Here is a 24,972-nt window from a genome sequence, read left to right on the forward strand (position 1 = left end):
ATTAAATAATCCCTGATCTTAAAAAAAAAATTGTGAAATCCTAACAACATACTGTTGATACCTATACCTATTTTTAAGGCACTTGCACTTTTCGGGCTGAAAAAGAGCTTACACTCCCCTAGGATATATCATCTATAAGATGATGTTCACATGAAGTCTGCTGACCAAAATATACTGTAAGAATTTAGTGTTGATTCTAGGTCACACTTTCAAAACATGTTTCAAAAGAGGAGCTATTTTTCACTTCAGGTCTTAATTAAGGAGCAGGCATGTTTCAAATCAATGAGGGAAAGGTAGAGAAGAACACCAAAGGTGCTACTTATAAATCAATGCCGACCTCCTTACTGACAACTCAGGGGACTGGCTCTACTATATATCCCCATTCCTAATCAATTTTGCTACTTTACATTTATAAAGCATTTAACAAAAGCAGTTATACATATATTGCTTTACTTCATCCTCAAAACAACCTTGAAAAATTATGAAGGTGGATGTTAACTAGGGGTTCTCTATAACCAAAGCAGCTCCACTTTAATATTTTAAAGATTAGGATCCCACAGATAATTTCATTTGAAAACTAAAGTACCAAAGTTGAGCTCAGAAAATACTAACTTCTTCTATGAAGGCAAAATGTTACCTAAAGTACAGTTACTATGAATCCCTTTAGCTATTCTTACTGCCCATTTTATCTTTATGCAAATTTAGACAGCAAACTAAATTAAATTTGCCTAAATAAGGAATAACAGAATACTAGAAACTCAAAGGGACAAAAGAAGACCTAAAAGTTGAAATAGCATTCCCTCTTACCTTCAGATAGAACCACAATTCTGCCCTAAACACTTAAGAATATACCCCACTTTTAAATAAGGGAGCGTTTCAGTTATAATAAATAACCATACACTTTAAGAATCTGTATGTAATTAGGATCCCACCCCACCTTTTTAAACACAGAGAGATTCTGAATGAAAGATCTGTTTTCAGGAAAAAAGGTACTATGTACAATTTAATACAATTAAAGAAAAAAACCTGTCACGACATACAAAGAAAAAGAAATACCTATTCTTGATGATACCCATCAGTTTAAAGGTCTGTCTCAGCTGGCTTTGCACGTACCTTATGGGAATAATGGGGATCCATGATCCGTGCAAGACCAAAGTCACCTATCTTCAGCACCAAGTCTTCAGTGTTAATGAAAAGATTAGCTGGTTTGAGATCTCTGTGCAGTACGTTTGCAGAGTGAATATATTTGAGCCCACGTAGCAGCTGATACATGAAAAGCCTGGCATGCTCTTCCAGTAAAGGGCCCTGCTCCAGCACATTAGCCAAGTCTGTCTCCATGTACTCCTGAACAATGTAAACACTGTTCAGTTCGGTAAGAGAGCCCACATCGTCTGTTAACTGGCTTCCACTAGGACCAAGAATTTCAAACACTTTCACAATGTTATCATGGTCAAGTCTTCTAATAATTTTGATTTCACGTAGAGCATGTTTGACACTTTGGGGATCAGTAAGGACAATTTTCTTGATGGCTACTCTTTTGTCACAGTCATTGTCTACAGCAGAAAAAACCAAGCCATTGCCTCCACAACCCAATGGTTTTAAGTCCATATACCTAGAGCCCAGATCAAAACCATGAATGTTCATGAGACTTTCAAATTTCTCTGCCATTTTGAAACCTTTACTATTGCCTTTTCCTTTCGAATTGTTGAACTTGTGTAAACAAGGAAGAAAACTGACATCAAAAGGAAAGATCTTTCAAAAAAGGAAAATTAAAATAAGTTTGCTTCCAGAGCAAGATGATTTCTTGATGTTCATTGCATATGCCAACCAGGCCCGTTGAGTTCCCCTTAGATTTAAAGCTCAAAGAGCTCTACTCATACTGAGAATTAAAAAGATTGCAGTACTCATAGTTCAAGAAAGGGTCAGCAACTCTGCAGACATTTACAGAAAACACTCAAGAAACTCAAACGGAATGAAATGACATACTATGCACTCAGATTTACTGTGCTAAACAATTTAACATTTAACAAAAATGTGAATAAATATGCACACAACAGGCTTCTATGAACATTCTCCTCACAGTGCAGATACATTCAGTGTTGGACTGGTCCTGAGCAGCATCATTCTAAGGTGCTCGTAAGCACTATTTCCGTTTTGCCTCCTTTCTTCCTTTGTTGCTGTGTATTTCAACAGGAAGCCCTGGTGGCTGTTGGTTAACAGAAGATGTCTTTTGTTAGTGATCAGGTGGCTCCAGCTCACCACAATCACAATCAAAGCTACCGTCCATCTTACTCTGATACAACCTGGAGGATGAGAAAAAAAGAAGAGTCACCACTACAGGAAATGCTCTGCACCTTTGTTAAATGTCACGAACGGAGCTATAAACAACTACTTAAGCAATTCACATGAACTGGGCTCAAACTCTAGACCCCACCATACTAGAGTCTTTATAGTATTTACAGTCATTAAACACAAGAAGGTTCATAACACTTTTAATATAACTCTTTCTAATTTTTTGAGTACGTAACATTTCCATCCATCCACAAATAAATGATAATGAGCCTGCAATGTGTTAGTTCATTAAAGAACATGTGTACTTATTAACTCTGCTGATCAATAGCCGATGAACAAAAATACAATAGTACAAATAAGAAATCTGCAGAGCATGATCTTCAACTTACAAAAGAGTGAACCTGAACAGTGAATAAACCAATAAAGGTGTTTAACTTTACCGATACTTAGACAAATCAAATTATTCAAGAAGATAAATTTCAGGTCAGAAAAACATTTTTAAGAGTCTGCTAATATCAAATCTGAGGAGGAATGTGGAAAAACAAGAACTTTCATACAATACTGGTGAGTTTAAATTAGTAAAAGAATGACAAAGAGCACTCTGGAATAAATACATAAATGAGTAAGTAGCATACCTATGACTTGGTAATTTTTCTCCAAAAAACAACTCCCAAGAGAAATACTTGCAAACGAACAAATGCCCATTTTTTTGGAGTGGCAAATTAAACACAGTCGAACCTTTCAGCAATTGGAGAATAAATGAGCTATATTCATATAGTGAAATACTATTTAACAGTAAAAATGAATAGATGATTGAAATCACCATACACTAAATTTGAAAACAGAAATGGAGAATGTACATGCTGAAACCAGTTATTTCAGATTCATAAACAGGCACAATGTTACTTTATGAGTGCATATATTTTTATATACTTGTGTGTGTATATATATATGGCAAATGTATTAAAAACATCATTAGTAAGTAACAAATTCATGATGAGGGAAAGGACTACTGTTAGGGTAGGGTTATACAATATGCTCCAACTATTTCTTTAATGTGTTATTTCTTTTTAAAAATATATAGAAGCATGACAAATTATTACAATTTTATAGAACTGGGAGGTATGTATGAGAAGAGCTCATATAGTGGGGGAAGACAGGCTGACAAATAAACAAAACACAGATGTCAGATGGCAATAAGTGATGTAAAGAAAGTAGAAAAGAGACAGGGAGCGTAGTCAGGGAATGCCTCTAGTGAGGCAGTATTGACAGCAAAGCTCCAAATGGGTGGGCCTTACGAGTGTTGTGTGGAAATAAGGGCTAGCACATCAAAGCACATCAAAGCCACTGTCTCATGTCTGAGACACAACTAGGTGGCCAATGTAGTAGCTCATTTAAATGTATATGCCTATAAGCACGTAATACAGGCTAACTCTTATATGGAAAGGCTTCCTGTTGCTGCTTTTTGGTCTAATAGCTGGCACAGATGTAGCTACAGTGTTATTTTCTGAATAGGTCTGAAGAAATTGGAAGTGGGACAAGTGCAATATTCATTTATTCAAGGGCTAATCATTTAAAGGCAATGAGAAACTATCAATACATGAAATAAAGCAGCCCATTCTGAACTTGAATTACATGACCACTTTCAATCACCTTCAGCTACGGCTTAAAAGAACTGCTAGGCGTCTCAAATACCTGAGGTGTTTCACAGCAGTGAAGATTCTGTAAGATAGGGAATCTGCCTTAATGTCCTGCTTGCTTCATATTCCCACATACCTTACATGTGGAAATATAAGATTCTGAAACATGTAAGGTAGAGACTTGCCACAATCTGAGCAAACCACATTCAAGAAATCCACAGACATTCAAACTGTGTGAAAAAGAAACTGATGATACTGATAACTCAGAGTCTAAACAAAGGATCCTTATGGCAACAACTTTAATAAAAATTGATATTTACTATCACGGAGTTCTTTTATTAAATATGAGCACTTCTTCTATCTGCTTAATGTTGTATAAGACCTCAATAGCATAACATAACAGCTTTGTTTACCTCTAACAGATAGTTTCTTCTCTTTGCAAGTTTTGGTCTGCTTTTCAGAAATAAAGGAGAAGGAAAAAAACCAAGCTGACTCCTAAAAATTCTGTGCCTTATCAGTTTGTGTGAAACATTTAAAAGTTAAAGTTTGCAAATAAACTTTTGAATTAAAGACTATTCCAATTTTTAAAAGGCTTTAATTAATACTATCTCCCCTTCCTCTCACTTTTTTCTATTTGTATACATCTTGATACTTCCAGTTCTCTACCAAATACCCTTTTAAAAGAGAGTATTTTTCTAATTTATTTTTTTAGAGAGAGGGAGCAAGAGAGCACATGTGAGTGAGGAAGAGAGATAGAAACTTAAGCAGGCTCTGCTTAGCCCAGAGCCTGACACAGGGCTTGATTCTACGATCCTGGGATCATGACCTGAGAGCCAAAATCAAGGATTGGATGTTCAACAAACTGAGCCACCCAGGAGCCCCTAAAAAACAATGTTTTTTTTAAAAGTGCCAAAATTTCTGAAATTTGACATTTCTAGTCTCTACCCAAAACAGAATGTTTGTTCATACCTCCCTTCTTGCCCTTATATAGACAATTCCTTAAAGCTCAGCAAACTTTTAAGTTTTTGGTAAATGTACATTTTAAAAAAAAATTTTTTTTAATGTTTTATTTATTTCTAGGAGAGAGAGAAAGAGACAGCATGAGCAGGGGAGGGTCAGAGAGAGAAGGAGTCACAGACTCTGAAACAGGCTCCAGGCTCTGAGCCGGCAGTCAGCACAGAGCCCGACGCGGGGCTCGAACCCACGAACCACGAGATCATGACCTAAGCGAAAGTCGGACGCTTAACCAACTAAGCCACCCAGGTGCCCCGATAAATGTACATTTTAAAGTCAGTTCTATAGACTTGACATAAGAGCAGAAAATGTGTAAGTGCTCTTAAGCTTCTACTTCACTAGTAGAGCAATCCTAATCAAGCACAAATAATTTAGCTTTGCTGTAAGTGACACCACTATTATCAGACAGAATAGCACTATAATAGAACTGTAGCCACATTACTGGAGAGAGTCATGAAAATGACAAGATCTCTATTCAAGACCTCAAACTCACATCTGCTCCCTTTAAATTGTAGTGAGAACAAGAAGCATCCCAGACCAAAAACTACAAGGATGACAATGCCTTTTCGGACATCTGTGACTGGTCAGCACTTACAGGGGTAAACAGTGGGTAAAAAAATAAAAAATTGGGGGCGCCTAAGTGGCTCAGTCAGTTGGGCGTCCGACTTTGGCTCAGGTCATGATCTCACGGTTCATGGGTTCGAGCCCCACATCGGGCTCTGTGCTGACAGCTAGCTCAGAGCCTGGAGCCTGTTTCAGATTCTGTATCTCCCTCTCTCTCTGACCCTCCCCTGCTCACGTTGTGTGTGTGTGTGTCTCTCTCTCTCTCAGAAATAAACTTTTTAAAAACGTTTTTTTAAAAATAAAAAAACTGTACCTAGGCGGAGAACTGCAGAGTCCTCATTACAGATTCAGATGATGACTATACTGAAAGACTTAAACAGACTTTACACAAATGAGACCATTCTAATGAAAGAAAGGAATGTTAATCACCAAAACTGTAATCCTACAGTGAGGATTACACTAATAAAAAATGGGAAGGGGCATGGGGGCAATAGGAGTTCTTGCCCAGTGATCTACCTCACTGCTCTATACTATTCTTTAAAATCCTTAAAAAATAAAAATTTTTAAAAATAATAATAATTTAAAAAAGGGGCGCCTGGGTGGCTCTGTCAGTTAACCGTCTGACTTTGGCTCAGGTCATGATCTCAGAGCTTGTGGGTTTGAGCCCCGCATCGGGCTCTGTGCTGACAGCTCAGAGCCTGGAGCCTCCTTCCAATTCTGTCTCTCTCTCTCTGGCCGTCTCCCACTCATGATCTCTCTCAAATATAAATAAAACATTAAAATAAAATAAAATAAAATAAAATAAAATAATAAAATCCTTCAATATCCATTAGACCAAAAGCTATTGGAGCAGGTTTTCATTCAGGAGCTTGGAAAGTAAGCCCACCTTAATCAGTAAGTTGGAGATAATGCTATACTTACTTCTGCATGACAAAGTGGATCCAGTAAATGATTCTAATTCATTCATCCTCCTTTCAGTAAGTATTTACTAATTATATGCTATGTACCTGTCAATATACTAGGTACTGGGGGTAAAAGAGTAAGTAAAAACAGACTTGTGCCATGCCCTCATGGGGTTTACAGTATGACTGGAAACAAACAATGATAAACTAACAACAGGAAAAAGAGGGAGGCAAAGGGGACAAGTGGTACCAAAGAATGGTACAGGATGCTATGAGAACCTGCACACTGGGGGATCTGACCTAATTAGGGAGATCTGGATGTATGCCTCTAGAAGCCATAAGAAGGCAGAGGCCTCCCATGCTCACTCTTAGTGACCGTGAAGACAGTTTCCTCCTTATCACCCTGATACAAATCCTGAGGTCTCCAACTACCTCTATCTTTTACATCAATCATGGAGTTCTTTGGCTTGAATAAAAGCATGCAGATACAACTCCACTGGACCAGTGGGTTACTGGTCAGAGCACCCTCCGTCCATATCAACAAACTCTAGAAATGCCCCATTTATACCATTTCCTCTGCCATCTTTCATGTTTAACTTCATAAAAGTTCAAGGCTCAGACTCAGAAAAATATCTGGGGTTCCTTCTGCATTTCCACATACTTCAAAGGAGGAAAAGGAAAACTAAGATGGGACAGTAACTAAAATAAGCCTTTCCCAGCATTCTTCTAATTTCTCCACCTCCACAGGTTACCTACTTCTACCAACCCCAGTGCTGATACTGTGTTGTTTGGAGAGAGACCCTTAACTAAATTTTAATTAGTTGGGCCAATGTTTTGTTTTTAACAACTAGATAAATAAAATGAATTACAGAGAATGATTTACAAGAATAAAGATGGCTTCATGCTTTACCTGTGGTCTTCAGTGATCCACCATAAAATGGAAGTAAGTTTTCTGTGATCCCAGTCTGGGTACCAGCTTCCTACATTTCCAAGACAGTTCCCTGAAACTGCCATTAGCCACACCGATGTCCTCAAGCACTCCTTTCTTTCCTTAATCACCACCTGCTTTCTGTCACTTAGCCTACAGCCAAGCCACGAGAAATACAGGCACTCTGAGTCAAGCCTAAGCATATTCAGTAAAGTTATAAAATGACAAAGAAAGAAATAAAAGGCAGTTAAAGAACTTCACTCTGCCCCATCTCCCCATTCTATAGAAACTAGATTTTCCTTCCCTTCCTATATAAGAACTTGGCCCCACATCAGAAAAGGAGTCTGGATGTGCAAAGCAAGTTTGAGGTGAGAGACTTAAACATAAAGATTACTTATCTGGTTTTCTCTTACATCTTCCATTCTGCTGCTTATCAGGGTAAATGTTGACATAGGTCATCTGGCCTGATCACATGCACGGATAACTCTCCACCTCCCCCCTCCTCAACCCCTCTTGCCTACTTTGCTCTTCTCTAGGGTCAAGTGAGTAACTTGAGTTACCTGGAATCCAGCCAGCCTCACATCTCCTCAGCCAAAACCTAGCTGCCTTTGGAGAGAAGGGAAAGGTTAAGCTCTATTTACATTCACCTAGGACTATCTCTTAACCCTGGCACAGAGAGGTGTTGTTATAGCAAATTCATCCTCCTCTAAGATCATATCTCAAGCTCTCATCAAAGCTACTAAGTTTCTAGGGCAGAGAAGGCCAAAGGCTACAGCTTAACTGCTTGTTCATATGCATTCTTGACAATGCCCTTGCTCCTGATGAAGCGGAGTCCCAAGAGCTATTATGAATCCCTTGTCAGCATCTGGACCTCAAGGAGGTCTCAGCCATCTGGGTGGGATGAAGGACCTTAAAACTAAAACACCAAAGCCTTAACAGGCCTTGCCTGCTATCAGTAACTAATGTCTCCTATAGAGCAAACTTAAAAAGTCAAAGATAGATGATTCTTTGGCTTCTAACAAAGTATCCAGTTTTTAAAAAAACAAAACAAATCTCTTCTACTCCCTACTTCTGTTCTTAAATTGTCTGATTCTTTGCCTGAATATACTTTAACATTAAGAATTTGCATTTGCCTTTTTCTATTTAAAAAAGCCATTATAAAATAAATGTCATTATATTCATTTTGATGCTCATCTCTACTTGGTATATTTATTCTAGGGTATCCATATTAGAATATAAAAACACAGACCAGATAACTTGGTCAAAGAATCTCTAAAAGACCCTTCCAATTCTAAGTCTATGATCTATGAAAGCACAGATCAACAAGACTTTTACTTACATGGTCTTTGTTCCCAAGCACATATCATGATGGGATGCCCAAAATGCAGGAAATGTGATTGAAATTGCTATATACTAAACGTTAAACAAATACAACCCTTTCTACAAATTTATGGTTAGAAATTTTAAAATAATTCTAATAACCCTTCATCTCCTCTCCTATCTTTCTCCTGCCTGAGTCCTCATTTCTAAAACTCCTCTTAACTAATGTTAAGGCAACATCGGAGCAAATATATAAAGAAGAGACATGTGGGCAGCCTCCTTCTTCAAGTATCTTTGGCCATATGAGGATTCCAATCAGATGAAAATGAATATAAATTTCTGTAGTCAAGATACATTAGATAACCGTATAGTAACAGAAAATCCCCAATATCTCATTGACTTACAATAGATTTTTTTTTAATTTTTAGTGCTTTATTTATTTTTGAGAGAGAGACAGACAGCATGAGCAGGGGAGGGTCAGAGAGAGAGGGAGACACAGAATCCAAAGACAGGCTCCAGGCTCTGAGCTGGCTGTCAGCACAGAGCCCGATGCGGGGCTCGAACCCACGAACCATGAAATCATGACCTGAGCCGAAGTCGGACGCCTAACCAACTAAGCCACACAGGCGCCCCACTTACAATAGAAGTTTTAAGTCATGCTCATGCAACAGGTCCAACGTAGCTGTCATCCAAGTTGTTGAAGCAACTACCTGCTCTGGCATTGCTACTTGACGGTGCCAGAAGGAAAGAGAATGTGGGAATACCTCACTGGTCTAAAGCTTCCATCCAAAAATGACACATTTCACTTCTCACATTTTACTGATCAAGGCAGGTCACATGGTCAAACTTGCTTCAAGGGAGCGGGGAAATGCAATCCCAACATGGTCCCAGGAGCAGAGAACCAAGATGTTTTGAACACCTTTGAAGAAAACAGCTTTAATTCTACTATCCATTACATTTTTATTCAACAAAACCTTACTGCATGCTTACCATAAGCCAGACATTGTTTTAGGCATTAAGATATAGCAGAGGTCAAAAGAGGCTAAAAAAACAAACACCCTAACCTCATGGAGCGTACTCCTAGATCGTTGTAGTAGATTCCTCCCTATCCCACTAACATTTCTCCCCCCTCTATTTACTAGCAGTATTCTCCTTCCCTTGTTGTAGGCCATCTTTCCCCAATCTAATCTAATCTCTACCCTTCAGATCCCTCTACACTTCCAGGCACCATTCCCCTTCCCTTTGTTGCATGTAGCTCTATTTTAAAATAAAAGGCTTGAGATTCAGTTGCTTTATTAACACTTTCTGAGCATAGTACCTGGCACTTAGTAGGTATTTTAGAAACCGTACTGAGTGGGCACACCTGGCTGGCTCAGTCAGTTAAGCATCCGACCTCAGCTCAGGTCATGATCTCACGCTTTGTGAGTTCAAGCCCCACATCGAGCTCTGTGCTAACAGCGCAGAGCCCAGAGTCTGCCTCAGATTCTGTTGTCTCCCCCCCGCTCCGCCCCTCCCACGCTCATGCTCTGTCTCTCAATAATAAATAAATGTTTAAAAAAAATTAAAGAAAGAAACTGTACTGACTAAATTAATGTAAATAGCATATTGTATCTGATATTAGGAAGTTTTGGAGATGGTAAGTAAGTTCTACCCTCAAGTTTTTCAGAATCTGATCATACTCTGACCTACCACAGGGGAACATCAGTGGTAACTCCCAGATCTGGTACTTTCCAGTCATTCCCCCTGAGGAGCCTCACTCTATAGTAAACACACAGATTTGTCAACACGTGAAAAAAGCTCACTCAGACTGGGGGTGGGGGTTGGGGAAACTTTGTTATAATGCCTTTTTTGTTGTTGAGGTAGTAAGGGGTTGTACCAGTGAAATAGTGTCTTATATTAGTAGACAAGCAGGATTCTGTAAAAAGTCCCATTAGTCCATGTGATACCAAGTAGGCATCATGAAGGTATGTGAGACCTTGACATTACTCTGATTTCAGTCCATCCTAGCAGGCTCTAAGGCATTTAGCACCAAAGCTTTCCAGATTGCACGTCAAATATAACTGCTGTCACTTTTCAGCTAACCCTGGTGAGGGTATGAAGAAGGCCGTACAAAACACTTCTGGACTCCCATCAAATGGACAGAACCACAGGCTTGATCAAAGTGTACCCAATTGTTTTAAAAAATGCAATCAGAATGGCATATAACGTTCCTAGAATATCCCTCCTCCTTTTGTTTCTCATTTTCTCCAAGGCTGAACAAAGCTTACAAGATTAAAAAACACAGTGTAAGTTTCCTATCGGATTCACACTAAAGTTTGGAACTACTGAAAAATTCCTGTCTGGGTTTGCTCAGCCCAAATTAAAAGAACAAACAATGAATTAAAGAGATTTGACATCTAGTTCAGGATTCAAGGCTAAATTAGCTGTATATCAAAGTAGTTCACATTTCTAGGCCTCAGTTCCTCATAAGGAAAATGATATAGGTAAACTACATGACTACTATGGCCTCTTCCAGCTCTTAAGTTTTATAATGTTTTTAAGTTTATTTATTTTGAGAGAGAGTGCGAGTGGGGGAAGGGCAGAGAGAGACTCCCAAGCAGGCTCCATGCTGCTAGTACAAAGCCCAATGCAGGGCTTGAACCCATGAAACCGTGAGATCATTGCCTGAGCCGATATCAAGAGGTGGATGCTTAACCGACTGAGCCACCCAGGGGCCCCAAAAGTTTAATAATTTTAATTTCCACTTCTGCTTAGAATGCAGAAAATTACAAGACACCATTACTCTCACCCTATAAACCATGACAAGCTGAATAAGCTACAATACTGTAGTTTTTTACAAACCCAACAGAAAAGCTAAAGATGCAAAGAAGTCTGAATAAATTCTAAAAAAATTTTAATATTTATTTTTGAGAGAGAGAGGGGGAGAGAAACAGAGTACAAGTGGGGGGGGGGGGGGGGGGGGGGGGGGGAAGACAGAGNCCACCCAGGTGGCCCAAAGAAATCTAAATAAATTCTAGAAAAATATTAAGCCCTTCATAAGAGACCATGGTATAACTAGTCTCATTCCTGGCAAAGTAAGCTAATTTATGACTAACAAAATTGAGAAGAAACCAAATTTATACCCAACTTTAATAGCTGCATGTGGTTTCAGATAATAGATTAGCATTCAGAGGAGGCCCAGCTTCAAGTTCCACCTGCCAACTCTTCCCCACAGGTCCTCACTGAGAGCAAAAGTGTGAGGGCAAGGCAGGAAAGCCGAGAGAGAATCTCATGAAGCATATGGGCCTCCACCACATCCAAGGCAGCTGCCCTCTGAGGGCGGTGGCAGGGGACAAGTTAGGAAGCAATGCAATCTGAGTGTAAGGCAGATGTTCTTCCTTAAGTAAATAAATAGGGCAAAAACACAAAGTAAAGAAAACCTGAAGTGGTACTAGAAAGCAACGTCCAAGCAGTCCAAAGAGCTAGCAGCTAGGCTGAACAGATTCAGAAAGCTGATGGGGTAGAAATATATGAAGAGAGAATCAACAAAGACTTTCCAAAACTGACAAAAGACACCAATTCACAGACCCAAGAACTCAACGCACTGCCATAAAGATAATATAAAAAAATCTATACCTAGGCAGATCATAGCCAAACTGTGGAAAGTGGAGGGGGAGAAAAAAAGAGGAACTCTTAAAAGCAACCAGGTAAAAAGTATATATGAGAGAAGAATGGATATGATAGCTGATTTATCACTAGAAATGATAGCCAGAAGACGAGAGAACATCATCTTTCAAGTGCCCAAAAAAAAAAGGAAATATTAACCTAGAATTCTGTATCTAGGGGAATACATTTCAAAAATGAAGATGGGGGGCGCCTGGGTGGCTTAGTCGGTTAAGCGTCCGACTTTCGCTTGGGTCATGATCTCGCGGTTCGTGGGTTCGAGCCCCGCGTCGGGCTCTGTGCTGACTGCCAGCTCGGAGCCTGGAGCCTGTTTCAGTCTGTGACTCCCTCTCTCTCTGACCCTCCCCTGTTCACGCTGTCTCTCTCTCTCCTAGAAATAAATAAAACATTTAAAAAAAAAAAAAATGAAGATGAAATAAAGACATTTTCAAAGAGACAAAAAGAGGGGCACCTGGGTGGCTCAGTCAGTTAAGCATCCAACTTCGGCTCAGGTCATGATCTCACGGTTCGTGGGTTCGAGCCCCGCATTGGGCTCTGTGCTGACAGCCCTAGCTCAGAGCCTGGAGCCTGCTTCGGATTCTGTATCTCCCTCTTTCTCTGACCCACCCCTGCTCACGCTGTCTCTCTCTCTCTCTCTCAGAAATAAATAAAAAACATTAAAAAATTTTTTTAAAAAAAGACAAAAGTAAAAAGAATCGGTCTTGTTCAGACTTTTGCTAAAGAAATGCTAAAAGTTCTTGGGCTGAAGGAAAATGACAACAAATGGAAGCTGCAGAAGGAACAGAATCTCCAGAAAGGGTAAATAACTGGAGAATATTTTTAAAAAAATCTCAAAACAAAACAAAAAACATCTACATGTTTAAATGTCCTTAAGAGACCATTGATTATTTAAAGTAAAAAAAATCATGGGGTTTACAGCACATGTAGAAATAAATTATAAGACAAGAGCACAAAGTGCTGGAAAGAGGTGAACTGAGACTGTGATAAGTATACAAGGCTCATGGGTTATCCTTAAACACCATCTTCTTTTTTGGTCATTATGTTTACTTAATACCATGCCCATCAATGGAGTGTGAAAGGGAGGGAAAAAAAACTAAATAAATCACCAATTGCAAGTAATGACTTATTTTGTCAAGTGGTTTTTTTGTACTTTACATCAATCATAACATAAACCAATACATTAACATCACAGGTTCACTGGAAATTCCAAAGGAAATGAAAATTAATCGTGTTAATCAAGATAAATGTCCATATTTTAGCTGAAATAACAAACGTGATTAGGAATGTATTACGTGGGAAGTATTGTACTGGACATATACTCTTTTACTAAATCCTAACAATGCTATGTAATGGATTTTAGAATCTTTATTTCAGAGAATTTAAATAATGCATTCAACATCACACATCAATGAAAGAGCCATGATTTGAATCTCAGGTTGTAAACTAAAGCCCATGACCTCTCAACTAATGCTTTTTTTTTTTTTTTTTTAATTGACCTACACACTCCTCCACCTCTTTGAGAGTACCATAGATTTCCTATAGACAGGACACTCTTCTGTATAACTAAAACATAATCAAGATCAGGAAATTAACACTGATATAATATTACTATCTAATACTCAGATTCCATTTAAGTTTCTGCAATTATACCAATAATGTACTTGACAGCTAAAGGACCTAGGCCAGAATCACGTTAAAGTGACAACACAATCTTTAATGTACTTTTTCCCTTTAAAAGCTTAAAGGAATCAAACATTTTCTATAGTCCACAAAAATTTACTGAGTACCTGGCATGTGTCAGGCACTATTTGATAAGACAGCCAAGGTTCTACTTCCAATGAGTTTACATTCTAGTTTACAATCTAGTGAAGACAGATTATCAAACAAATAACACGACTCCAGATTTATCTAAGGGCTATGACTGAGTGGCTGGGAAATGGCCATCTAAGAAGCTGAAATCTAAATGAGACGGTACCAGCACTGCTGAGAGGTAGGCAAAGAGCATTCCAAACAGTGAAAACAGCAAATACAACCTAAAGCAGGACAGAATGCGGTATTCTGGAGGAAACGATGGCAGTGTAGCCCTACAGCATCCTGAGCAAAGAAAGAGGGGAGTGACATGGAGTTAAGACTAGACAACTAGGAAAAAAAAAACCACATGAGGCAAGATTCTCAATTTTATAATAAGTGTAAAGGAAAGCTATGAAGGATTCAAGCAGACAACTGGCACAGTTTCATTTACATTTTAAAAAGATGAATTCTGGCTACTGGTAAGAGAATGGACTGAAGATAACAGAGGGAAAGTAGAACCAGTTAAAAAGCTATTTCAGTAGGCCAAGTAAGATGACAGTGGCTAAAACTAGGATGGTAGCAATAAAGACGTAAAATAGGAGAGAGATTCAAGTAATATTCTGGAGACCAAGAGAACTTGGTGATGGATTAGATTTGGGAGATAAGGGAAAGAGGATTTAAGGACAGCACCTAGGTGTCAATTACTAAGATGGAGAAGACTGAAAGAAGAATATGGGAAAAAGAATTCTATTTTGGATATGTTAAGCCTGTTTACATACTGTCTGTTTAGGTAACTGAGTGGTAATATCAAGTACACAACTGGAGAATGCGTCCGGAGCTCAGGTGAGAAGTCTAAATGTAAATCTGAGAATTATCCACCTGTAGGTAGTACTTAAGAAGTTGAATGAGACCAGCTGGGGAAAGAATTTAGAAAGGGTGGGGGGAGGCCCAGAACTAAACTCTGGGATATGCCAATATGTGGAAGCCTGTAAAAAGTTATAACAAGGTGTGAGGTAGGAGGAAAAACAAAAAGAATGTATGTCTCATAAGCTAAGAAAAGTAGATGAATATGCAGAAAACAGTCATCAACTACACTGAATTCTATCACAAGATCCAGTAAGATGAATTCGGTAAAGCAAAGTCACTAGTATCTTGATTACAGCAATTTCATGTGGTTAAGATGGTGACAGAAGCCAGTCTAGAACAGGCTGAGGAGCAAAGGCGGGAGAGAGCACACAAAGACAACCATTGAAAATTTGCGTGAAAGAAGATCAGAGAAATGAGAAATTAGACAGTAGCTGGAGGAGAATGTGGGATTGGGAGAGGGTATGTTAACAGATTTATAGACACACTGTTCAGTATGGTAGCCAATCAGCCACATATGGCTACTAAACAAATATGGCTAGAGGGCTGAGAAACTGATTGTTTTCCTCAATACATTTTTATTTAAGTAGCCACATGTGCCCAGTGGCTACCACATTAAATAGTATAGTTCAGGACACATTTATATTTATATACTAATAAAGATGACCCAGTAAAAAAGGAAAAATTCATGATACAATCAAGAGATGAGTCCTTAAGAAGTCAAGAGAAGGAATCCAGAGCTCAAGTGGAAGAATCTACAAGGGATATGACATGAGTGAAGCAAAACATGAAGTTACAGCAACCACCGGGAACCAGTAAAATTTAAAATCAGAGTATGTCTTAAGCCTGGTTGAAATCTCAAGTGTAAGACTAAATTACAGAAGGCCATAAAAGCTAAGTAGGAGGTCTCAGGAAGGCAATTTATATCTACTAAGTATGTATTAAGTGCCAAGAATTTTCTAAGTGATAAATTATTTCTACTACTCAGAATGAGTACTGCAAACCTTATTTTACAACAAGAGTACTGGTACTCTTGTAGAGGGAAATCAACTTCACTGAAATCATATACATAGTAAATGTCCAGATTTGGACACAGGCCAGTCTGATTTACTTTAGGGTTAGATTCTTCCCCCTGCCGAAGAGGGGAGGTTGAGAGTCAATGTTTCTGCACCTGGAAATAACATACAAAATAGCAGGGGTGCCTTGGGTGGCTCAGTGGGTTAACCGACTGACATTGGCTCAGGTCATGATCTCGTGGCTTCTTAGTTCAAGCCCCATGTGGGGCTCTCTGCTGTCACCCCAGAAACCCCTTCAGATCCTGTACCCTTTCTCTCTGCCCCTCTTCCAACCTCTCTCTCAAAAATAAATAAAACATTAAAAAAAAATGGCAGATCAATCTGGCAGCTATCCACAAGTGCCAACAAGCCTAGAGGTACTAGGCCAGAGGCAAAAACTGCCCCCTCAATGTTATCTACAACATAGTTAAGAAGTATTTATTTAACAACTATTTTTAATTTTTTTAATGCTTATTTTATTATTTTGAGCGAGAGAGACAGGAGGCGCCTGAGTGGCTCAGTCAGTTAAGTGTCTGACTTCGGCTCAGGAAATGAATGATCTCACAGTTCGTGGGTTCGAGCCCCGCATCGGGCTCTGTGCTGCCAGCTAGCTCAGAGCCTGGAGCTTGTTTCCGGATTCTGTATCTCCCTCTCTCTCTGACCCTCCCCTGCTCATGCGGTCTCTCTCTCTCTCAGAAACAAAACATTAAAAAAACCAAACAAACCAGTCCTTTGAGCGAGAGAAACAGAGTGTGAACAGAGGAGGGGCAGAGATAGAGGGAGACACAGAACCTGAAGCAGATTCCAGGTTCTGAGCTGTTGGAACATCTGAGCCTGATACAGGGCTCGAACTGAGAACCACAAGATCTTGACTTGAGCCAAAGTTGGATGCTTAACTGACTGGCCCTTTAATTTTTTTAATCTAAGTGAAAATATCTTTACTGAGACAAACAGGAAAACATACATTCTTGCAATTTAAGATTATCTACTATACAAGAGTATCAATCAGAAAACTGGCAGTGCTTTAAATTAACCGTTAAAATCGTATCTGGGTATAATGAAAAAACAGGCAGTTAGAAACCATCTTTCCAGGGGTGCCTGGGTGGCTTAGTCGGTTGGGCGTCCAACTTTCGATCAGGTCATGATCTCGCAGTTTGTGGGTTCGAGTCCCGCATCGGGCTCTGTGCTGACTGCCAGCTCAGAGCCTGGAGCCTGTTTCAGAGTCTGTGACTCCCTCTCTCTCTGACCCTCCCCTGCTCACACTGTCTCTCTCTCTCTCTCCTAGAAATAAATAAAACATTTAAAAAATTTAAAAAAAAAAAAAGAAACCATCTTTCCAATTTGTAAATGAAGAAAGAAATTATTTTTTAATGCATATTTATTTTGAGAGAGCGAGCAAGTGGGGGTAGCAGGGGAGGCAGAGAGGGAGAGAGAATCCCAAGCAGGTTCTATGCTATCAGCACACAGGCCTAAACGGGCGGGGCTCAATCTCTCCATGAGATCATGACCTGAACTGAAATCAAGAGTTGGCTGCTTAACCAAGTGAGCCATCCAGGCACCCCAGGAAGGAAATTATTAAACTGAGCCTAATCAATTATTAAATTAAATCTTAGGTTATTTTAAATTTAGTACAGGAAAAAATCATCTAGATCTGAGCTGTCCAATATGGTAGCCACTAGCTATACACAGCTATTTATAATTAAAATTAAAATTCAGTTCCTCAGGTGCACTAGCCACTGTAAAGTGCTCAATAGGCACATGTGGCTAGTGGCTACCTCGCTGGACAGCAAAGAATAGAACACTTCCATCACTGAAAGTTCTATTATACAGTGAATAATTAGACCTTCAATTTTCCTTTGACCTTTTTCAGGAGAGTCAATAAAAAGAGCAACTCAGAAGACCTGAAATTTCCAAATCAGTCACTAACCAGCTAAGCAATTAAGTATGCATCATTTAGCAGCACTTCTAGAAATGAATGTGCATTTGAATCACCTGAGAATCCTGTGAAAAGGTAGATTCTAACTCAGTAGGTAGTGGGATGGGGTCAAGAATTCTGCACTAACAAATCCTTGGGTGACGTTACTACTGCTGGTTCAGAAATAATACTTTGAGTATTAGGATGTTAGTTCTCTCTGGGCCTCGGTTTCCTCAGCTATCATTTACCTGGGGTAAGATAATGGCCATGACCCCTCTGTAAACATTAATATTTTATAGTTTGTACAGAACTAAATGCAGAGATTTCACTCTCAGCAGAGGAAGTTTCTTCCCTCAAGTACTCTAGCAACCAACTTTTGTGCTACCATTTCTTCCCACGAAATGACATACTAAATTGAAATGAAAATCAATGGAAAAATCTGATTTGCCGTATAAACATTCCATCTCTGTACAACTCTAAATCCTTAAATAGATTTAAAGGGCTGACGTTTATGAAAGACAAACTTTTTAAGAACCATCAGCGGGACACACTATATTTTCTAAATACATAGCTTATGGAAGAAAAAAAATGATGGCTGGACTCAGCCCATACCACTGTAACCTTAAAAGCATCAGCTCCACATGAAAAACAACTCCCTGGAAAAAGCCATTAACTACAATAACATTACATTGTTTTGTTTTTGTAAAGTTTTAGTCCGGTCTCTGAGCAAGAATACTGACCAAAATCCCCATACCAGGAGCAAGCTACAGAGTAGCAGCCCACAAAACCCGGTGAAGGAGCTGATAGGGGCATCCAACAAGGCCACAAAGGACTTACTTTTGAGACATCTATTTTAACTGGAGCCGTAGAGTAACACATGGTTCAAATGGGCAATGTGCACAATCAACTGGACCACAGTGGTGCAGCTCACCATTTCATAAGGATCTCATAGAAAGGAGACGGGCTAAGATACCCATTTTGTTCATAAATTCTGAATTATGCATGACAGGTAATTACTTATGCTCTTAAAAAAAAAAAAGAAGAACTGGGGGGCGCATTCGGTTAAGCATCTGACTCTTGATCTCAGCTCAGGTCATGATCTCACATGAGTTTGAGGCCCACATCGGGGCATGGAGCCTGCTTAGGATTCTGTCTTCCCCGCGCTCTCTGCTCCACCCTGCTTGTGCTCTAAATTTAAAAAAAAAAACCGAAAAAAAACAAAAAAAAACCCTGGAAATGCATGTTCAACCTCTAGGTGATAGGATGTCTTGAAAATCTACAATACTCTTTTACATTTGTATTTTTATATTTCCTTTAGGAGGAAATATAAAGTTTAAATTAAACTTTATTAAACTTCTATATAAATCATGCAAGGATCTTCCAAAATCTTTCCAAAGATTTAATTCGTATTAACAATACACTTCACTACCCACAAAACTCTTCAAATAAATTCACTTTGAGATGAAAACCTAGGGGATGGGTAGTTTTTTCTTCTCTTTTTTAAAACAAACTGCTATTCTCAACCTTTTTACCCCTCAATCTTATTTTAAGCCAATCTGCTAAGTGGTGGCTTTAAAAAATCCGTCAAAATATATTACCAGATTTCAGTTTGAGTCCTAAATTTGGAAACTTACTTTCTGCTTTTCTTTAAAAAAGACTGATGGGGGGCATCTGGCTGTCTCAGTTAGTGGAGCATGGGGCTCGTGACCTCAGCGTTGTGAGTTCAAGCCCCACAATGGGTGTAGAGACTACTTAAAAATTAAAAAAACAATAGACTTGGAAAAAAAAGGGACTGATGAAAAAGTGCCTATAATAATACATACACAAGTTGTCTTTATTCAAACAGAAAAATCATGTAGATCAGGAGAAAACACTATGTATAATTCTATCAGAGTGAAATGCTCATGTCCAGAGCTTTATTTCCGATTAATATTTCTGCACCTTTATAACACTTAAAACTAATTTCTAGATATTAAAGATAACTTTTACATTACCAATGAGAACATAAGGTTAATTTCTACCCACACCATAAAAGTTATGTCTTTTTAAAATAATCCTTAACAAATCTTTCTTAATTATAAAGAAAGAACTGCGAGTATCAAACATTTAATGGTAGCAACTGACCAGCAATTTATATTACCTTTCCTCTCAGCAAATGTTATAAAATTCCACCTGTAGGTTATATGATCTTCTTTCAAAACACAATTTAAGAAGCCATTACTCTTAGAGAAACTGTGGCTCCTCTTGAGAGAATTACGATGTGGACAGAAACATTTTAGCCCTATCATTTAAAAAAATACAGTGTATAAAAAAAAGGGCCACGTAGCAGTCCGTGGGCAGTATGAGTCATCACCCAACTCAAAACTTGCCACACTTCTAAGCTTCCTCCTACCAGACCCCATCCCCTTCAGTAATGTACCCTGAGTCAGCAAACCTTACTATTTTGTCAGTTATGAATTCTCACGATGCTTAAATGAACTTATGCAAAACACTGCAACACATTTAGTACTAACACTTGTCATCAGAACATGTGCTGTTTCTATCGCAAAATTAACTCATCTTCAGATCTTCTTTAGATTCTTTCTTAATCACAAAGAGTAGCCAAACACTATGTTTAATCCTCTACTGCAAGTAACCAAACTACAAAATATGATCATATATAAAGGTTTTTATAAACAATTCCCTATTTCCCAGAGATTTTTTTTCTTAACAGAAACCTCTAAATATTAAATCATGTCCTGCTCAAATCTGGCATATTTCCTCGACGGCTGCAATTACTGAATTTAGAACACCAATAAGCAATTTTACAAGTTTCACCAGACAATTCTTACTAAGTGATGTAACATATATATGTGAAAGGACTTTACACTCCTGCCACATAGCAAGCAAGCCGTTCATAAGCGTGTCTGAACAACTACTCACTCGTCAGAGATGTTAGAGATTCTTCCACCCAATTCAAAATTACTTTTCACATATTAAAATCTGACATTTCTAAGAAGAAACTCTAGAAGCTGTTCCTTTTCAGGGCCAGGCCCCTGTTTGGACCCTACATTCTTCCTGTCAGATTACTCTTTCCATCTCCGTTTCCCAACGTTGAAGAAAGAGAATATGTCCAATCAGAACTTTAAAACCTAAGAAGACTAAAAGAATGAAGCAATCAGAAAATTACTCTGAAGCTGTTTGAGCTCCATTTTGTCCCCCGTTATTTTTTTCCCTTGACACAGCATCTTGTATCGTTAAAAAAAGTTAATACTGACTTTTAAGAGCATTGAAGAAAACGCCATGAATTCTGCTGCAAACGCAGTAAGACTTCTAATTTCACCACTTCACCGGATCTTTGCCAATGAGCAAGCAAAAGAAAAAATACAACAGGAAAGGAATCAAAAAGATCCTGCCTCACAGAGCTCCCACATAACACCTGAACCAGTTGAGTCTCACTAAGTCCAAGAACAAAGGAGGCCAAAAGACCTTTACTTTTCAACGCACCTCACCAAGTCAGATAAAAACGCACAACCAAGTGAAGAGGCCCTTTTCAGTGAACTGACAAAACAAGTTTCCATTTGGGTACTTTCACAGACCAAAGCTCCCAAGTCCCGAACGCAGCTAAGAAAGGCTGCAGTAGGGCGGGGGACGGGGAGTGGGGAGAGAGAAATTAGGAATTCCGACTCAGACAAGTTTTCTGTACCTCATTTACAGCAAGGACTCAGAACTTGGGCAGAGGACTTCGGGACTCTGAGACCAGCCGGGTGAGCGGTGCGCGCTACGCAATTCGCCGAGTCCACTGGAGACTTTGCCCGGCCGGAGTCAGCTGAGGCCGAGTCACCGGAGTGGGATGGGGGAGGAGACGCGGGAGCATTCTGAAGGCAGCGTGCCAGGAAGGCGAGACTCCGCGCCANGGGCCCGCGGACAGCCCCCAATGTCGGCTCAGGTCTCCGGCTGTGGTGGCGGCAGCGGCGTCTCCGAGGCTCTCGCTTTGCCGCAGTCGCCGCCATGTAACCCCGACCCGCGAGAGAGGGCGAGGGAGAGGGGGCGGGGTATCCATGAGCAACGCCCCCTCGCGTCACAGGCTCACTCCACGGGTTCCCCCGCCTCCGCTCGGCCCCGAGCGCTTCACGCGCCGGAATTTCCAACGCTGGTGACTGGGTTCCGGGCGCTGCGGGGGCGGCGGGAGAGGCACGGGATCTCATCAGCAGCCTCAGGTGGGCTGGGCTGGGGGCTGGCTGGGAGGTGGGCAGACGGGCCCTCTGTCCTCTTCCCTTGCCACATCTCCACAGCACAAAGTGACTAAACTCCTTGCTAGTGTTTATTGCGCACCTACAACGGGCAAGCCACTGGGCCGTCCAAGAGGAGTGAGCCTTCGTCCATGTGCTTAGGGATGGGCCTTGAAGATGGGTTGGCTAGAAGGCAGCAGCCAATGTGCGAGACCAACGCAGTTAGCGGCCAAAAGCCAAGAAGGTCATTAATTCTGCCTTAGGGTATGAAGGAGGGCTTCTAAGTGAGGTGGTCACGGTGATCTTTCAGCTGGATCTGGAGAAACAGATGTAACCAGAGTAGGCGCGGGGGAGGGTGTTGAGGAAGGAACAGTGAGAACGAAAACAGGAAAGGTGATAAGAGTTTTCACCTTCAACAACAAGCACCTGGCTTGTTGCTGCGCTTTGGACTAGGCCTGAATCAGAATTTGGGAAGGGGTGTACCGTGCGAGGTAATGGAAAATGTAGATTGGTGCCTTCTCGGGACTACTTGGATGAAAGCAAACTTAATTTTGTTTACCACGACTTCCTTGGTCCAAGGATCCTTCCCAGCATTTATGGGAAATTTATGTAGGTATTTATCAGAGACGCGGGTCAGCATATTTTTTCAATGACTTAATCAGTCCTGATGAGAACCAAACGTTTGGCAACCCCTTATCCATTTTTATGCACATCTTCAAGCTTGGGGCAAATAACCGCTTTAAAGATTATATAGTAGCTTGAAGTTAAGTGGTTGGGTTGGAGCTTGAATATTCTATATTTTTTATATTTAAAACAGTATCATGTCAGTACCAGGTGTGAAGAGGTTGAGCACAGAAAACCAAGAAAAAGGGGAGGCCTGTTCCAACAACAAGAGTTCTAATTTGTGGATGCAGCCCCTCTGCAACAAGAGCTCTTTACCTGTGACCGGTTTACATCCCTACTGCCCTGGCAATCGGATACTGTAAGATCCCTGAGACACCCTTCCTTCCTTGTCCATCAATGTTTGATCACCAGCAGGAGGTAGGAGGAAAAGAAATACTGTGTTTTCCCTTGAGAGCTTATAATGTAGTATCAGCTCTTGAGTTCCAGCAAAGACCACCAAAAGAACCTGTTGATCAAACCAAGTTTATTGCTCACAACAGTAAGTGATAACACTATGCTGACAGTCTTAACATCTCGAAGAGGGAGGTCATGTATAGAATAGTTCTAAGATTCAGGGTATCTGGTTTAAGACCAGTCTTTCAATGAAAGCATGAGAGAGACTGGACTGAATTTATAATATCATTTAGGACGATTACAGGGAGAAGAAAGTTTTGAAGCGAGCCAGGAGAGTAAACAATTGTTTGACGAATCCAAAGATAATCTGTTGAGGAGCAGGCTGTTTATCCTGATGAAGGCTTGATCAGTCAATAGTCTGTTGTTCAGATAAATAGACTTTGAGGAAGTTCCTGAAACTGCAGTTAAGTTATTTGCAACTTCATCTTCTTGGGCAAGAATTTCTTGGAATTGAAGTCATGTTTCTGTGAATGGTGGAGTTGTAAAGGCATGTTAATGTCAGTCTTAGATCTTAATCCTATTGTGTGGCTGTAAATAGTTTCAATTCTAAGTAGTCTTTCAAACTGAAGGTTACGATCCAGTAGTGAGTAGTGAAGTGATTTTGGTGGATCATGGTCTGCATTTTTTCTTAAGGAAATAGAGCAAAATACTAGAGAGCATTGCCCATAATAAAGGGTAAATATTGCTTTCTGAGACTTATGTTTCCGTTATGTACGATATTTCAACAAATCTGAAATGTCATTAATCATGGCATGCCATAATTTTATGTACTATTAAGAAAGTGAAAACAACAAAAATAAATGAAAACTCTTTTCAAAATATGATACTCTATTGCTACATCCTGGTTTCAGAAATATTAACATAGAAGACCTATTTTTTTTTTTAATTTTTGTTTTTGAGAGAGAGAGACGGAGAACGGAGACACAGAATCCGGAGTAGGCTCAAGGCTCTGAGCTGTCAGCACAGAGCCCGACAAGGGGCTCGAACCCATGAACCATGAGATAATGACCTGAGCTGAAGTCGGACACTTAACCAGCTAAGCCACCCAGGCGCCCCTAGAAGACTTCTTTCTTAAAATTGATGAAATAAAATATATATAAATGAGCCAATTGGATAACAATGTAAAATGCATTTCTGCTTATCTCTCATTATTGCTATGAATTATGCTATTGTTAGAAGAGTCTGAAAGCCACTGAAAGCCACTGTTGTAGTGGAGTCATGCAGGAGAGATCGAGTAAGTACACCATAAAGCAGCATGAGATGATTCCTTCCAGAGCAGAAATGCAAATTACCTGCCCTTATTGGAAGGAACAATTAATGAGAACATCAGGAAAGCTTCAACTGGAAGAGGGAATATCTGAGCCTGGGCTTGATTCCATCAGGAAGGATCAGGAAAAAAATTTTCTGAATGAGAGAGCAAAATGTACAAAGGCATGAATGTGCCAGGCACACTTTGGAAGTAGAAGAAATCTGACAGGCCTAGCGGAATGAAGACAAGTTAGCACCAGACTGAGAAGGCCTTGATTGGATGCCAAAACTTATGGATTTATGTTAAAGGCAGGAGAAGCATTTAGATGATACAACTAGTACTTTAGAAAGATAATTCTGACATAAATGGGAAGGGTAGGTTAGATGAATGAGAAATTAGAGGCAGGGAGAGGGTAGGAGAATCCATTGCTTTTTCTGCCCTGCATCCTTAATCTGGTAATGATATTCTGGTGTCCTCTGAGAGCCAC

General features: G+C 39.8%; 2 protein-coding genes across 5 annotated transcripts in view; one reads left to right on the forward strand and one right to left on the reverse strand.

The window, feature by feature from the left end:
• MAPK6 (mitogen-activated protein kinase 6) overlaps nt 1-21,837 on the reverse strand; it is a 36,638-nt gene extending 14,801 nt beyond the window's left edge. The window contains exons 1-2 of the mRNA XM_077764391.1: nt 21,634-21,837; nt 1,114-2,303 (exon numbers count right to left, since the gene is read on the reverse strand). Coding sequence (XP_077620517.1) covers nt 1,114-1,668 — 555 coding nt within the window. The 5' untranslated portion in view covers nt 1,669-2,303; nt 21,634-21,837. The remainder of the gene's footprint in view (nt 1-1,113; nt 2,304-21,633) is intronic.
• A 13-nt stretch (nt 21,838-21,850) lies between these two features.
• On the forward strand, nt 21,851-24,340 carry LOC144231829 (uncharacterized). Of its 4 annotated transcripts, none has more exons than XR_013335206.1 (3): nt 21,851-22,147; nt 22,977-23,321; nt 24,137-24,340. XR_013335206.1 is itself a non-coding variant. In XM_077764392.1 (3 exons), exons 1-3 carry the CDS (start codon nt 21,865-21,867, stop codon nt 24,173-24,175), a joined length of 474 nt encoding a protein of 157 aa, XP_077620518.1. In that variant the 5' UTR covers nt 21,851-21,864; the 3' UTR covers nt 24,176-24,340. The 4 variants fall into 4 exon arrangements, 1 of the variants encoding a protein (XP_077620518.1); XR_013335207.1 differs by having other exon boundaries at nt 22,977-23,200; XR_013335205.1 differs by having other exon boundaries at nt 22,977-23,141.
• The last annotated feature ends 632 nt before the right edge of the window (nt 24,341-24,972 follow it).

This window comes from Crocuta crocuta, unplaced genomic scaffold (genome assembly GCF_008692635.1).
Source record: "Crocuta crocuta isolate KB4526 unplaced genomic scaffold, BGI_CrCroc_1.0 scaffold102, whole genome shotgun sequence".
Classification (NCBI taxonomy): domain Eukaryota; kingdom Metazoa; phylum Chordata; class Mammalia; order Carnivora; family Hyaenidae; genus Crocuta; species Crocuta crocuta.